This window comes from Lepus europaeus, chromosome 1 (genome assembly GCF_033115175.1).
Source record: "Lepus europaeus isolate LE1 chromosome 1, mLepTim1.pri, whole genome shotgun sequence".
NCBI lineage: Eukaryota > Metazoa > Chordata > Mammalia > Lagomorpha > Leporidae > Lepus > Lepus europaeus.
The window spans coordinates 112,119,156-112,135,308 of record NC_084827.1 but is presented as its reverse complement, the minus strand read 5'-3'; the positions used below and the strand labels follow the sequence as shown (position 1 = coordinate 112,135,308).

At 43.2% G+C, this 16,153-nt stretch overlaps 1 protein-coding gene across 1 annotated transcript in view; it reads left to right on the top strand.

Moving 5' to 3' along the window:
• The window catches only part of LRP2 (LDL receptor related protein 2), a 195,170-nt gene that overhangs the window by 127,496 nt on the left and 51,521 nt on the right, over positions 1-16,153 (top strand). Inside the window, exons 47-51 of the mRNA XM_062196314.1 lie at positions 1,823-1,954; positions 3,612-3,801; positions 10,196-10,491; positions 11,960-12,476; positions 15,792-15,944. Of these exons, the coding sequence (XP_062052298.1) occupies positions 1,823-1,954; positions 3,612-3,801; positions 10,196-10,491; positions 11,960-12,476; positions 15,792-15,944 (1,288 nt within the window). The remainder of the gene's footprint in view (positions 1-1,822; positions 1,955-3,611; positions 3,802-10,195; positions 10,492-11,959; positions 12,477-15,791; positions 15,945-16,153) is intronic.

The window sequence follows — 16,153 nt, the reverse complement described above, 5'->3', positions numbered from 1 at the left end:
ACCCTTGCTTCAAATATATGAAGAATAAATACATATTTCCAAATCTATTCTTGGGAGCTAAAATCATAGTAATGGCAATCAGTACCATTGTCTGACATATTTAAAAAATATAAACACAGAGGCTATATGTGACTATATTCCTAAGGCAGTAAATCAAGTAATAATATGCAGAAGTATATTTTAAAGAATAATATGGAGATAAAAAATTAAAATTTCCATTTATTCATCCTTTTCCAATCTCTTCACTCCCAAAGATAATCACTATTAAAGGTGGAATCCTCCTTAACTTTGTAAATCTTGTATGTAATTTTTACAGACACAGATAGGATCTTACTATCCAGACTTTCTTCCAATGGTTTTTTTTTTAGCTCAGTAAGATCTTGTCAGCATTTCAGAAAATGCAAAGCTACCTCCTTCCTTTGTATTAACGAATAATACTCTAACTATGGATTGTCCATGTGTTTATATCCCTTTCCTAGCTGTTGGGCACTTAGATTTTTCCATCTTTTTTTTTTATTATGAAAAATATTGCTGCTTGTACATTCTTTTAGCATGTGTGGGAAGATTTTTTTTAAAAAAAGGATTTATATTTGAAATGCAGAGTTACAGAGAGAGAGAGAAAGAGAGAGAGAGAGAGACAGAAACAGAGACAGAGACAGAGACAGGCAGAGAAGTTTTCCATCTGCTGGTTCACTCCCCAAATGGCTGCAATAACCAGGGCTGGGCTAGGCCAAAGCCAGGAGCCAGGAGTTTGTTCTGGGTCTCCCACATGGGCGCAGGGGCCCAAGCACTTGGGCCATCTTCTGCTGCTTTCCAGGCACATTAGCAGGGAGCTGGATGGGAAGTGTAACAACTGGAATTAGAACCGGCTCCCATATTGGATGCCAGAATTGCAGGCAGCGGTTTTACCTACTATGACACAACGGTATCCCTGGGAAGATTCTTATAGGCTGGGTTTCTAGAAGGGGTATTACTGTATCAAAAGAGATGTATGTCTCCTCAAAAAATCTGTGTCAGTGTACACTCCTCCATACCAGCTTTCCTAAGCAGTCTTGTTTCTGTTGATTATTATCATTATCTGTTTATTATTATCATTGTGCAGTGTCTTTAGTAGTTAAATTCTTTTTTGCCTTAGGCTAATTTGAGGGGTTCCTGAGTTTTGGGGCAAATGACAACTTGATAAGTTGAATAGGCAGATGTGGGCCTAGGATTAAAGGATTTGAGTTAATGGTGGCTAATTTAAAGAAGGGTAACATTGATTTAACTCAATAGATACTGATTGAACACCTTTGCTGTAGGCTCTGTTGAGCCGCATCTGTAAGACAAAGATCCTTACCCATATGGAGCTTATATTCTAATCAGAGGAGACAGGCAATAAATACCACAAAGATGATATGCTGAAGGGTGATAAGAATCAAGAATAGGGAAATGAGAGCAAGGAACAGGGATAGGGAATGCTAGGGGGTGGTGTGCACAAAAAAAAAAAAATTTTGGGCAAAATGCAGATTTTAATATGGAAAGGCATGACATAGTAGGTAATTCATATCATTGCTTAGGAGAAGACTGCTGTTTTTCTACTGTACCTGTGCATGTTCAATCTCAGTAGTCAGGTTAAGCAGGGTTTGCAGTGTCACTCAACTGCTTCTACCTCAAACCATTGGTCACTGTTGCTCCTTTCCCTGGAGGACCTACCCTAGCTGGCTACCCCTAGGTAATGCGCTGTTTCAAGTGTTCTAGGACACTCGTGCTACAGTTGGCTTCTCTCAAGACTTTTGGACCGCAAGTCACTCTTTTCACTGGGAGTACTTTTTAGCTTTTTCAGCACAACCTCCACGAACATGTTCAAGTCATGAGTTCAGATGCGATAGTGGGAGGTGCATCCCTAAAGATTGGATCTGTGATGGTGCGAATGACTGTGGGGACATGAGTGATGAAGATCAAAGGCACCAGTGTGGTAAGTGAAGCCAGTTAATTCCTCTGTAGAGTCACTTCCAGAAAAACACAGAAGAGTTGTTTCCCTTTGCTTGGAGGCTGATTGGCCATCGTCTTTAATTGAGTGCACTCTGACAAAATGTCACCTTTGATTTTTCACTCTGGAATTGTTTGCTGTCATCCACTTAAATCCTTTAGAATGATGAAAAATGTTTATGTTTACTTTTTTCTCTTGCATTTCACTGATAGAAATAGTGGCTTATATTTCTAGAGCACATAAAGAGAATGCAGTCACTTTTTTTTTAAAATAACCATTTATTTATCTTGAAAATCAGAGTTACAGAGTTAGAGGAATGGACACACAGAGAGAAACATTGATCTTACATCTCTTGGCTCACTTCCCCAGATGGTCACAACGGCCAGGGCTGGGGGAGGCTGAAACCAGGAATCAGGAACTAGGAACCAGGAACTTCATCCAGGTCTCCCATGTGGGTGGCAGGTACCCACTCACTGAGGTCAAGTACTGCTGCTCTTCCCAGGCCATTAGCAGGGAGCTAGACTGCAAGTAGATCAGCTGGAACACAAACCAGCACCCATGTGGAATGCCAGCATTGCAGGTGGCAGCTTTTTACCTGCTACACCACAACGCAGGCCCCTTGATCACTCTTGATAGCAGCTCTGACAGTGTCACAATTAGCCTTGTCTCCAGTGTCTCTATTATCTTAGAATTGTTTCTGAGAGATTGTAGTTGTTATGTTTCAGTGGATTACAAAACACCATTTTCCATTAGCAGTAGAGCAAGGAGTCCTTCCCTAAGGTGTCTTGCTATGGTAGAACAATAAAAACAGTGCTTTCCATGCCTGCACTTGGTGCTAACCTCACAGAATGCGGGTTTGGTGGTGCTCCGTATCTCCACCTGCACTCTAACCACTGAAATGGGTGGTGGGCAAGTGCACGTCCATGGATGGTAGCAAACACTTTTCCTCCTCCTCTTGTTTCCTATTCACCTTTGTGGGATTGGATAAAATACCTACTCTTCTATTCTGAAGATAATAATGATTCTATATTCTGCATCTCATTTCTTTCCTCCCATATCATGGTTTCTGTCACTTCTTGTTGACATGCACCTTTCCTACCCACCTTAATTCTACTAGAGGCAGAAGCTATAATGTAGTTGAAAAAAATCGCTATGAGGAAGAAAAATCTTAGTCTGAAGCCTCCACTCTTCCTCCTTTTAGGTGTGTGACCTTGAGCTACCTAGGTATCCATTTAGAGCACTGGTTTTCTCATCTGTAGAATTGGCATAAAAATGTCCATCTCACATCATGCTTGTGTTATTAGTTATAAATTTACAATGTTACCCAAATGCAAAAGCATTTGGTATCCCATTAATAAAATGGTGATGTATTTCTTAAGTCCTAAAGAAAAAAAATGATCTTATATTATTGTTATGGAGAACACTGAGATATTTTATTATATTGATTTCTTATTCCAAATCCAAAGTCTGGAGATATTAAAGTGGAGCCTTTTGTGGTGTTTATGTTTTGATCTATTATTACCATAGCAATATGATTTGTCTGTTTTCCTCATATTTCTGCTCACCCCTCAGAATATAAAGTGAGTAATGGTTTATGATGCACTCTCCTATAGTTTCTGATTCTTGTGTGCTTTGGTTTCAGGGACTAGAAACTGCTCCAGTTCCCAGTTTATGTGTGTCAACCCCACAGGCTGCATTCCCCAAGTCTGGGTCTGTGATGGGGATGCAGACTGTGCTGATGCTGCGGATGAAAATCAGAACTGCACCAGGAGATCTTGCTCTGCAAATGAATTCACCTGCAGGAACGGGCTGTGTGTCCGACCGTCATTCAGGTGAATTGGGGATGAAAATGTTTCGCAGCAAAATCAAGAGTACCCACTAGGCCAGGGTCACCACCCATTAGACACAGAGACCACCTGGCCTAGGGCCCTCAACACTTTTGGTTATCCTCAAAAGCCTATGGATTCCACTTAAATCAAAAGGAAAACAAGAGAACTTTTAGGTCAAAGAAAATATTTTAATATGTGGTATGAATGTAGCTGCCTTGATACCAATGAGGTAGTTAATATAATTTTTAAAGATTTATTTATTTGAGAAGCAGAGTTACAGACAGAGGGAGGGAGAGAGAGAGAGAGAGAGAGAGAAATCTTCCATCTGCTGGTTCACTCCCCAGATGGCAGCAATGTCCAGAGCTGAGCCTATCCGAAGCCAGGAGCCACATGGGTGCAGGGCCCAAGAACTTGGGCATCTTCTACTGCCTTCCCAGGTGCAGTAACAGGGAGCTGAATCAGAAGTGGAGCAGCTAGGACTGAACCAGTAACCATATGGGATGCCGGTGTTGCAGGTAGAAGTTTAACCTACTACATCAAGCAGCGGGCCCCGATATAATTTTTAAAATTTTTGTGAAAAAAAGATCCCAAGACCGGCACCATGGATCACTTTGCTGGTCCTCTGCCTGCGGCGCCGGCACACTGGGTTCTGGTCCCAGTTGGGGTGCCGAATTCTGTCCTGGTTGCTCCTCTTCCAGTCCAGCTCTCTGCTGTGGCCCGGGAAGGCAGTGGAGGATGGCCCAGGTGCTTGGGCCCTGCACCCACATGGGAGACCAGGGGGAGGCACCTGGCGCCTGGCTTCAGATCGGCGCAGTGCTCCAGCTGTAGCAGCCATTGGAGGGTGAACCAACAGAAGGAAGACCTTTCTCTCTGTCTCTCTCTCTCTCTCACTGTCTAACTCTGCCTGTCAAAAAAAAAAAAAAAAAAAAAAAAGAAAGAAAGAAAGAAAGAAAAAAGGATCCCAAGAGGGCAAAATACCATGGGACCATAAAAGGTATAACATTGGCCTTGCCCTATGGTCCAGGAAGGTAAATGACAGGGGCTTAATATGGGACAGTTCTTCCTTCAAGCTGATTACCCTCTTAGTTTACCTCTGGGGGTATAGGTAGAAGTGCAAGAAATGGCTCACTTTTCTCCCTCTGCTGTAAGAAAAATCTCCATGCAAGCATAGTGATCAAGGGAGCTTGGTGCTTTGGCTCCGGGTTAAGGGCACAGCATGGAAAGGCCTGTGGTGTGAACTCTTGCTCCCACTAAGAATGCAAATGCTGTTCAGCATCATGGGGGATGCCAGGAGGGCCAGACGTTCTAATGTTCTTTTTTGAGAGAAGTTAGAAATTTTCATATGCTACATAGTTATCAGCTTTTTTGTCACTCTAGCAAACATACCTGAAATAGGCTACCTATGACAAAAAACAAAAAACAAAACACACACACACACACACACACAAAAGGTGTGTGTGTTTGTTCTCTGGTTGGGTTTTTGTTTTCGTTTTTAGCTTTCAGTTTTGGAGATTGAAATTGAAATTCCAAACAGATTAAAGCAGGCTTAATCATTGGCTGTGTCCCCTCATGAAAAGGCAATGGTAGGAACTGTGCAAACAAGTAAGTGATTGTATCTCGAACCAGGATCAGAGAGAGCTGTGTGGGACCAGGCATTCTTTCTTCACATTTTAATTAATTAATTAGCTAACATTTATGAGAGAGAGAGAGAGAGATTGATCTTTTTTATTTATTTGTTAATAATTCCCCTAATGCCAGAACAGCCAGGGAAGGGCCTAGCCAAAGCCAGAATCCTGAAACCCAGTCTTGGTCTCCCACTTGGGTACTTGAAACCCAACTACTTAAGTCATCACCTGTGGCTTCCCAAGATCTGCATTTGAAGGGAACAGGAATCAGAAGTGGAACTGGAACTCAAACCCCATATTGGGGAGCAGGCTCTCCCATATGGTGTCTAATTATTGTGCAAACATCTGCCCCTCTTTCAAGAACTCAAGGGGTTGCCAAGACTGACCTCACACCTCCAATGACCTAAAGGCCTTCCACTCATTCCTACCTCTTAAAGGTTCTACTGTTCCCAGGAAGCTACCTGGGGACCAAACCCTCACATAAGCATCTGGAGGAGCCAGGGACTCCATCTGGGTCTCCCACATGGGTAGCAGGGGCCCAATTGCTTGAGCCATCACTTGCTGCCTCCCATGGTGCACATTAGCAGGAAGCTGGGTCAGAGGGGGAGCTGGGACTCAAACCAAGCACTATGACATGGGATTCAAACAAATAAACCACAGCATGAAGTGTTCTGATTTTAATTTTTAAAATTTCTTGGAGAGACTGAGATATGTAGAGAGCATTCCAATTTGCTGGTTCACTCCTCAAATGCCTGTAATATCCAGGGGACCCAAAGCATGGAGCCAGCAGCAGAGCAATCCAGATGTTCTACATGGTTGGGAAGAACTAAATTACTGGAATCAACATGGCTGCTTTCTAGGGCTGCATTAGCAGGAAGCTGGGGTCAGGAGCCAGAGGGGATATTGAACCCAGGTACTCTGATATGGTTGCAGGTGTCCTAACTGGTGTCTAGCTTTCTGGTCCCATGCTTGCCCCTAATCTTAAATGCAGGAAGCAAATTTTAGATTTTTAAAATTCCTTCTTTTAAAAATTTATTTTTATTTATAAGAGAGGTGGAGGGAAGGAGGGAGGAAGGGAGACAGAGAGGCAGAGAACGATTTCCCTGCTGGTTCATCCCCAAATGCCTACAGTAACTGAGGCTGGGCCATTCTGAAGCCAGGAACCAGGAACTCAATCTGGGTCTCCCAGGGTCAATGCTGTGACATAGTAGGTTAAGTCTCCACGTGTGGTACCTGCATTTCATATGGGCATCAGTTCAAGTCCTGGCTGTTCCTCTTCTGATCCTGCTTATGGCCTGGGAAAGCAGTGGAAGATGGCCCAAGTGCTTGGACCCCTGCACCTGTGTGGGAGACCCAGAAGAAGCTCTTGGCTCCTGGCTTCAGATCAGTTCAGCTCTGGCTGTTGCAGCCACTTGGGGGAATGAACCAGCTGATGAAAGACCTTTCTTTCTGTCTCTCCCTCTCTCTGTCTGTAACTCTACCTCTCAAATAAATAAAATAAAATATTTAATAAAAAATAATCTGGGTCTCCCACATGAGTAGTAGGGACCCAAGTGCTTAAACCATCACCTGCTGCTTCCCATGTGCACATTAGCAGGAAGCTGGCTCAGAAGGGAGGCCAGGACTCAAACTCAGGCACTCTGACATGGGATTCAAGTCTCTCAAGCAGTGTTTCAACCGCTGTGCCAAATGCCGGCCCCCAAATATTAAAATTCTTAAAACATTCTGTGGTTGAAACAGATACAGATAACAGCCTGGGGGACACTGTTCGATTTTCTAAGCACTCTTCTAATGGGGCACTGCAAACAGTTTGTACTTTCTAATGCTCAATCTCTCACCATCCCCACTTGACAAATATTTGGATATAGAGGGAAATAGATAAGAAGAATCAAATGACTGTTTCACTCCTGATGGACTAGAATAGTAAGAGCTTTGACAAAAATAGGGGAGCCTAGAAAGGAGTTTGCTTAAGGTAGAGGTGAGTTTGATGTAGTAGGAATTCCTGAGGTGAAAATATGTGTCAGGTATTTTGGATACATGGAACTGGAGGTTTTTTTTTTTTTTTTAAGATTTATATTTTTATTTATTTGAAAGGCAGCATTACAGGGAGGAGAAGAGATGAGAGAGAGTGAGAGTAAGTGAGCAAGAGAGATCTTCTATCTGCTGGTTCACTCTCCAGCTGGCTGCAATGGCCGGGGCTGGGCCAGGCCAAAGCCAGGAGCCCAGAGCTCCATCTCGGCCTCCCATGAGGATGCAGGGGCTCAAGCACTTGGGCCATCTACTACTGCTTTCCAAGACATGTTAGCAGGGAGCTGGATTGGAAGTGGAGCAGCCGGGTCTTGAACCAGCACTCATCTGGGATGTCAGCATTAAAGGCTCAGGCTTAACCTGCTGTGCTACAACCCCAGCCTAGAACTGGAATTAAGAAGAGATATTGCCTATGCTAAGAACTGTTTTAAAGAGACACAGGTATACTGAGAGGAAGGAGAGCTATCAGCTTATATCCTGCCCTGGGCAGAGGTGAGAAAACATAGAAGCAGGCAAAAGATCAGACAGCAGTTTTGGGGACCACTGACTTTTTAAAAATTTTTTTAAAAATTTATATAAATGGAACAAATTCCATGTATCTCATACAGTTTTAAGAACATAATGACACTTCCACCCCATCTTCCCTCCCTCCCTTAGTCTCACCCTTCCTCCTACTTCCTTTCTTGTTTTTCTTTTAATTGTTGTGATAATTTACTTTTTTTTTCTTTGATAACAAGAGCCATTGACGTTTTAGAGGCAGGCAGCCCATCAGCAGGTGCTGAGGTCCCTCTGGAGCACAGTGTGGTGTAGGGTTGTGTGTTCATTATGGTGTCCTGAGAAGAGAAGAATAAGTTGTACTCTGTGAAGGAGGCAAAAGGTGCAAGGTCTCAGCATTGTGACCCAAATGGCCGTGATTAAAGAAGCAGATAACTGCCATCCTGGGAAATGCACTGTGTGGGATGACGCATCCCTGATGAGGCCCAAGTAGACGTTGCTGAACAGTGCTAGTTTGTGCATTGACAGCCGGAAGACATTCAGGAGATGGAGCTATGGCCTTTTGTAGTGAAGTTCTTTTTCAGTATGCTCATTCATTCATTCATTCATTCATTTGAAAGGCAGAGATACAGAGAGAGAAGGAGAGAGAAAGATCCATCTTCCATCCACTGGTTCACTCCCTGAATGGCCGCAGTGGCTGGAGCTGCACCAATCCAGGAGCTTCTTCCTGGTCTCCCACATGGGTGCAGGGGCCCAAGTACTTGGGCCATCTTCCACTGCTCTCCTAGACACATAAGCAGGGAGCTGTATAGGAAGTGAAGCAGCCAGGACTGAACCAGTACCCAGCACTGCAGGTGGCAGCTTAACCTTCTATGCCACAGTGCTGGCTCCATGCTTTGGTTTTTATTTAACTGATACAATCTGTAGACTTGTATTTTCAGTGGTGAAAGAAAATAATCCTGTATCTTCCATAGTCTCCTTATCTGCTCAAAATTCTATTATATTGTACTTCAATTGGAGCCTCTGACTTTAATAAATAGTTAATACTGGCTGGCTCTGCAGCTCACTAGGCTAATCCTCCGCCTGTGGCACTGGCACCCCAGGTTCTAGTCCCAGTTGGGGTGCCGGATTCTGTCCTGGTTGCTCCTCTTCCAGTCCAGCTCTCTGCTGTGGCCCGGGAGTGCAGTGGAGGATGGCCCAAGTGCTTGGGCCCTGTACCCACATGGGAGACCAGGAGAAGCCCCTGGCTCCTGACTTTGGATCGGTGCAGTAAGCCAGCCGTAGCAGCCATTTGAGGGGTGAACCAATGGAAGGAAGACCTTTCTCTCTTTCTCTCTCTCTCTCTCTCTCTCTCTCTCTCTCTCTCACTGTCTAACTCTGCCTGACACACACAAAAAAAATAGTTAATACCATCAGACTTAAAATAAATATATTCTGAAAAGCTAGGCATAGGATCACGGGACTAGAATTGTAGCAGGTCTTCATTTTGATCACTCTAGTCTATCTCACTGCCCCTTGCTGGGCTTTCTGAACTCTCCCTTTGTTATCTAATCCCATGTTTGACTTACCGCTGTCCTACCAAAGCTTTGGATAGGTGCAGCGCCAGCCATGGCGGCCATTGGGGAGTGAACCAACAAAAGAGAGACCTTTCTCTCTGTCTGTCTCTCTCACTGTCTATAACTCTACCTCTCAAATAAAAAAAAAAAAAGATGGAAGGCACAGGACTGCCAGTGCAAACATTATTTCCATGGGAACATATGTGCTCTTGGAGGATGCTCCAATGATCTTAACTTTTGTAGTGCATAGCACTCACAACTATGCGTTTTCACTTGGGTATGGATACTTCTGTCTTTTGGCTTTGCAGGATGTCACCATTGCCCATCGAGGTCTCATCTGATGAATGAATTGATTGTCTACCAAAATTGCAATAGTTGTATTTAACTATTATTAAATTTATGAATAAGAGAAAAACATGAATGCAATTATTTTTAATAGTTCTGGATCTACATGTCTCATTATAGCAACCAACACCTGGGGAAATTGTATGATGTGCCAGATGTGGGATTCTTCGAGTTGGAGATTTATGGGGTAGTTGAAGACTCTGGGGATAAGGGATTAGGGGAAATGATAATCTTGTTGAAATGGTTTAGTTGGTATTCAGGTAGATAAAGGAGAAACTAAAACCCCAAATGGGTGATAGTTGAGACTTGTCAACCTCTCCCAGAGTTTTATCGGGTGTCGTAAAACAGGTGTGACCGGCGCAATGACTGTGGTGACTACAGTGATGAGAGAGACTGCTCATACCCGACCTGCCATGACTTTGAGTTCACCTGTCAGAATGGGCGCTGTATCCATAATATGTTTCTCTGTGATGGGCAAAATGACTGTGGAGACCAAAGTGATGAGTTTGAGCACGTGTGCCACACCCCGGAAGCCACATGCCCCCCTCATCAATTCAAGTGTGACAATGGGCACTGCATTGAGATGGTGAAAGTCTGCAACCACCTAGATGACTGTACAGACAACAGTGATGAGAAAGGCTGTGGTGAGTACACGGGAGACTCTGGAAAAAGGAAAATAGGGAGACTTTGGGCTGAATCTCAATCCTTCATGATTTATCAGCACTTATCCATCTGTCCTCTTAGTGGAAAACCAAAATGTTACCGTTGCTTGCTATCAAAAAGCAAAGGTTTCTTGGCATAGGAGATATGTACACAAACAACTTTGGACTAGTTCTTTGGTTAGGAAGTCATGGGAGAGAAGAGAAGATGAAAAAATATTCAGCCATCACTTAACTATCTGCAAATATTATGTGTGAATTAAACGACATTTTCATAAAAAGGGGCCCAAAAGTGACGAGAACTTGTTTATTCTCTTTGAACACTTGGAATGACTTGTCTGAAGCATCACTCTGCTGGGACCCCTTACCTTGCCCTTTGTTTTCATCAGCTCTCAAGTGATTGAATGGTTTTTTATTTTAAACATTTATTTTATTTATTTGAAAGGTAGAGTACAGATAGAGAGAGGGAGAAACATAGAGAGAAAGGTCTTCCATCAGCTGGTTCACTCCCCCAAATGGCTGCAATGGCCAGGACTGGGCCAGGGAGAAGCCAGGAGTCAGGAGCTTCTTCCAGGTCTCCCACATGAGTACAAGAGCTCAAGCACTTGGGCCATCCTCTACTACTGCTTTCCCAGGAAACTGGATTGAAAGTGAAGCAGCCAGGACATACACTGGTACCCATCTGGGATTCCAGCTCTGTAGGCAATGACTTAACCCACTGTGCTACAACGCCAGCCCCCAAATGGGGAGATTTTAATCTTTCTCTCCCCAGTTACCATAAGTAAACCAGCTGAGAATTGATAAGTTAAGAAAAATAGCATGTCTTATATATATTATACATTAATACAAAAACAATAGGAAGCTTTCGTATGTTTAGTCCTAATTCAGATAGATTTCCATTAGGCTTTAATTCATTTTGCTTTGCCTAAACTGTAGAAAATAAATCCTCAGTAGTATAGGGTTCAACTTAAAATTTTTAGTTTGAAGAGCAACTGGTCTCATTAAGTCTATTCCAGACTTCCTAGACATCCACTCTTCAAACCAAGGCAAGCCAGTGGTGCCCCTCGTGTGGCCAGGCTCCTGCCATCTCACGAGAGGCAGACGTGTGCATCTGTGCAGCTCTGTTCTTCACCAGCATGCTAGATTCCCACGCACCCCTGCCCCCACACCCACTCCAGCATTTTTCTTTTACAGCTATTAGTTAAAAGAAGATTGACAGGCCTTGAATTAAAAATCAATATAAGCCTGTTAATTGGATTAGTGTTAAACCCATTGGAAATTGAAAAATAGTGACTTTTGAATAATCCATGGTCTCTGGGAATCCCCATTGGCTTTCTGCTTTTACATGATTCACTATGCATTGGCATTGCCTGGTAGAAGCTTTGACGCTGGGCCATGATGTGGGTCTGTTGCTGATATTTTACATTCCCTAATAACCCTCTTTTACCTCTAGGCATTAACGAGTGCCATGACTCTTCAATCAGTGGCTGTGATCACAACTGCACAGACACCCTAACCAGTTTCTATTGTTCCTGTCGTCCTGGGTACAAGCTTATGTCTGACAAGCGGACTTGTGTTGACATTGATGAGTGCAAGGAGATGCCCTTTGTCTGTAGCCAGAAGTGTGAGAATGAAATTGGCTCCTACATCTGTAAGTGTGCCCCAGGCTACATCCGAGAACCAGATGGGAAGACTTGCCGGCAGAACAGTGACGTCGAGCCCTATCTTATTTTTAGCAACCGTTACTATCTGAGAAACTTAACTACGGATGGCCACCTTTACTCCCTCATTTTGCAAGGACTGGGCAATGTTGTAGCACTGGATTTTGACCGTGTAGAGAAGAGACTGTATTGGATTGATATCCAGAAGCAAGTCATTGAGAGAATGTTTCTGAATAAGACAAACAGAGAGGTAATTATAAGTCACAAACTACCAGCTGCAGAAAGCCTGGCTGTCGACTGGGTTGCCAGGTAAGAAAACAATGAGCAGTTTATCAAAGTTCAAAACTAAACAGAAAAATTGTAAAAGCAAAAAAAAATGTTCATCTCAAAAGAGAATTGATTTTCATTTGGGATGACTACGTGGATTCATTTAATGCTTCTGCTTATCTCCTTTTCTGCTTTGTACCTAATATTGAAATGGGATGCCACAGAACCTAAGATCTAGTGATCTTGAGAATTTATTATGAGGAGGAAACATTACAAGAATAGCGTCCAGTTAACTGAAGATGATGTTATGGGATATTGATTCATGCATTCATTGGTGCATAGAGATGTTTAAAAATGCTGCCCTAGTACCTCCTACCTGCCAGGTATGGTGGCAGGCACTAGGGATGAGAGGGTAAACAAGGCAGATGGAGCCCCTGCTCTCCCAGAGCCCACAGGTGGTTTTGATGCTAACCACTCCAAAGCAGGGTTGGTCGTAAGACAGACAGTGGCTAACCTGAAACTCTTATTTCAAGAGAGCCTTTTTAGAGGCTAAGCGTCTTTAAAGCGGGCCACTGGTATTTTATCTGAAACTTTGCCAGATCACCCACTGTTCTCCATTGAATATCAAATCAAAACTGATTGGCTTTGCAGTGAACAGACATGAAGCTGCAGGTGCCTCTTCTGTGAATGAATATTCCTGTTGTTGTCAGCCCAGACCTCCAGAGGGCTTCTCTACACCCCCTCTCCTATTTGACCATCTTAAAGGGGAAGATTCTGAAAGGAGAGGGAGAGTTTTCTCCCTGCTTCCCCCTGAGCAGTAGCTGGCTTGCTGCAGATGCTCCGTAATGCTTGCTGACTGCTGAGTGAAGCACGGCTGAACAATGAGTAAGAGTATATTACGTAGAATCGGTCTTTTGTGCATCAAGGAATGCACAAAATGAGGAATGCCTTGCAGGAACAGAATGCGACCATCGTATTGCTGCTGTCCTCTCATTTGTCCAGCGCAGGGACAGATAATGAAGGCTGAATGACTCAAGGCTCCTGTCATTCAGCCCTTCCCCCATTACTTCTGCCCCAAAATGTGGAATGATGTTTCTCCCTGGGCTTCCGCTACTTTCCTGTCCGTCAGAGAGCATGTACTTGCCCAGAAGGGAGAACTACGTACAGGTGGACTATTGAGAAAGGGAGCAAGAAAATCTGGGTGAAAGTAGAGTAGAATAAACAATGTATTTTCTCAAAACTCTGGGAAGGAGGGCAACCAGGCTAAATGCTCCTTGAGAACAGAAACAAAGAGTAGAGCCTAGTTGCATTTAAGTTGGTGGGTACATTCCTGAGATACCAACTGCATTGAAATTAGGAAAAAAACTAATATCAATAAAAATGTTCACTGCCAGCACTAACATGTTTCCAGGGTCCTTAAACTTGACATAACATTGCACGTTGGAAGACAGTGCTGGCGTTTTGTTCCTCTTATCGTTAGAGCTGGACTCTTCTTCTCTTGGAAGACTGTTCACGGGGTCATTATTTGTAGAATTAATAAAAATTAATTAGAAAACAGTAAGGTCAACAGTGAAAGTTGACTGATGGTGTTGCCAAGTCAGCCAAAGTTTGAATTTTTGCTCTACTACTTACTGATTATACAATTCCATGGCCTCATCAGGAAAGCAGAGATAATAATAACCTCTCTTTCCAGGGTTGTTGTAAACTTAAATAATAATATGCTTTTAAAAGTCTTGGTGTAGGACCTGGCATTTAGCACATATTTAATAAATAGCAAGTTTTTAAAAAGATTTGAAAGGCAGGGATACAGAGAGAGAAGGAGAGAGTGAGACAGAGATCTTCTATCTGCTGGTTCACTCTCAAAATGGCTGTAACAGTCAGGGATGGGCCAGGCCAGAGCCAGGAACCAGGAGCTTCCTCCAGGTCTCCCACATGGGTGCAAACACTTGGGCCATCTTCTCCCTCTTTCCCAGGCACATTAGTGGAGAGCTGGATAGGAAGTGGAGCATCTGAGACTTGAACTGGTGCCCATATGGGATGCTGGCCCTGCAGACGGAGCTTAATCTTCTACACCACAGTATTGTTCTAGTTAAACTCTGCATTATTGGAATCCAAGATTATGGATTCTCCTCCTTTGTCAGGATTTACCCTGGCAAGGCTTTGCATTTATATACACTCATTTCCTCAATCTCAAGCCTACGAGAATGCTAACAATTAAATATTCTGACATTCAGCCTGGTTGGCTGAAGGCTCACCTCTTGGAAAGAGGCGTTCAAGCTTTTTGGAAGGGAAATCATTCTCTTTCCAGTTGGAATTTATTACCAAATCCTAAGTGACCCTGCAATTCTAGGGGTATTGAACCCTTTGGAAGGTTATGAATAGTTAAGACTGGCGAAAGCCCTGCTGTATAACAACACTTACACATTTATACTTTGCTGTCAATTCTAAATGGTGCACAGGTGCCCAAAGCCCAGGTTTCCCTGATACCAGGTTAGGGGCCCTAGGTGTGATTATACATTAAATTCAAAGTATGTCATTGCAAAAATTAAAACAAAAATAAGAAAGGAAGGAAGAGAGAGAGTTGGAGGGAGGGGAGGAGGGAGGTTAGGATTGGAAGTATCATTATGTTCTTAAAACTGTATCTACGGAATACATGAAAATATTTCCCCTTTGTGTATATATTCATATATATGTGTATATATGTATATATACACACAAAGGGGAATTGTTTTCATGTATATATATACATGTATGTATAATATATATATATTTAATACATAATGCCTGCCTTGTACCAAATAAGTGGATTTTATTAACTAGCAATATGTTTAGACCTCGAATATCCTTGAGGTAGGAGTTTTTGTTTTTAAACCAATTCTAACATTTTTCTAAAGCTTTTTAAGTGAACTCATTTTGCCAGCCAGGGATGGGTGAAGTTTCTCTTTATATTAAGGATAGTGCAATTCGGAGTTTATTTGTACAACTTCAATGATAGATGAATCTGTTTCCCTGACTCCATCATTTAAACTAGAATCCATTTCTGCTTCACTATTCTCTGTGCTTTGCTTGCAAGGCTATCTCATACATGAAGAAAGTAGAACCGGAATGCTGGTGTGCGGTGTGTCCCCAGACTTGCCCTTGCGACATTGCCTTAAAGAGGGGATTGCAGCACATGCACTCTTGCACTCTCATTGCCTCATCGCAGCAAGGCCAACTTCCCCTGTCCTCATTTGCCAGGGGAAAGGTACCTCCTCCCAGCTGTCGGTGTGATTCTCAGGTGGCCTGGATAGGAAATTAGGTGGCTAAATAGGTACTGTTTCACAACCTAACTGTATGTGTATCTCTTGGCTGTTTCAGGAAGCTCTATTGGGTGGATGCCCACCTGGATTGCCTCTTCGTCTCTGACCTTGAAGGTCGATACCGCCTCACACTGGCCCAGCACTGTGTGGATGCCAATGGCACCTTCTGCTTTGAAAATCCCAGAGGACTTGTGCTTCACCCTCAATATGGGTATCGTCTCCCTGGGCTCTTGAGCTCTTCTTTCATGCCCTTACTCTGCCTCTGTTACCAAAAAGACTGTTCACATAGCTATCTCAAGCCAACATCTTGCTGGGATTTGTCTGCTGCTTTTCTTACCTGGAAAATGGTTTAGTATAATGGGTTGAAACACGGCTTGTTAGAATGATATTCATCAGCTATTCTGTTTTCTTTGCCATGAC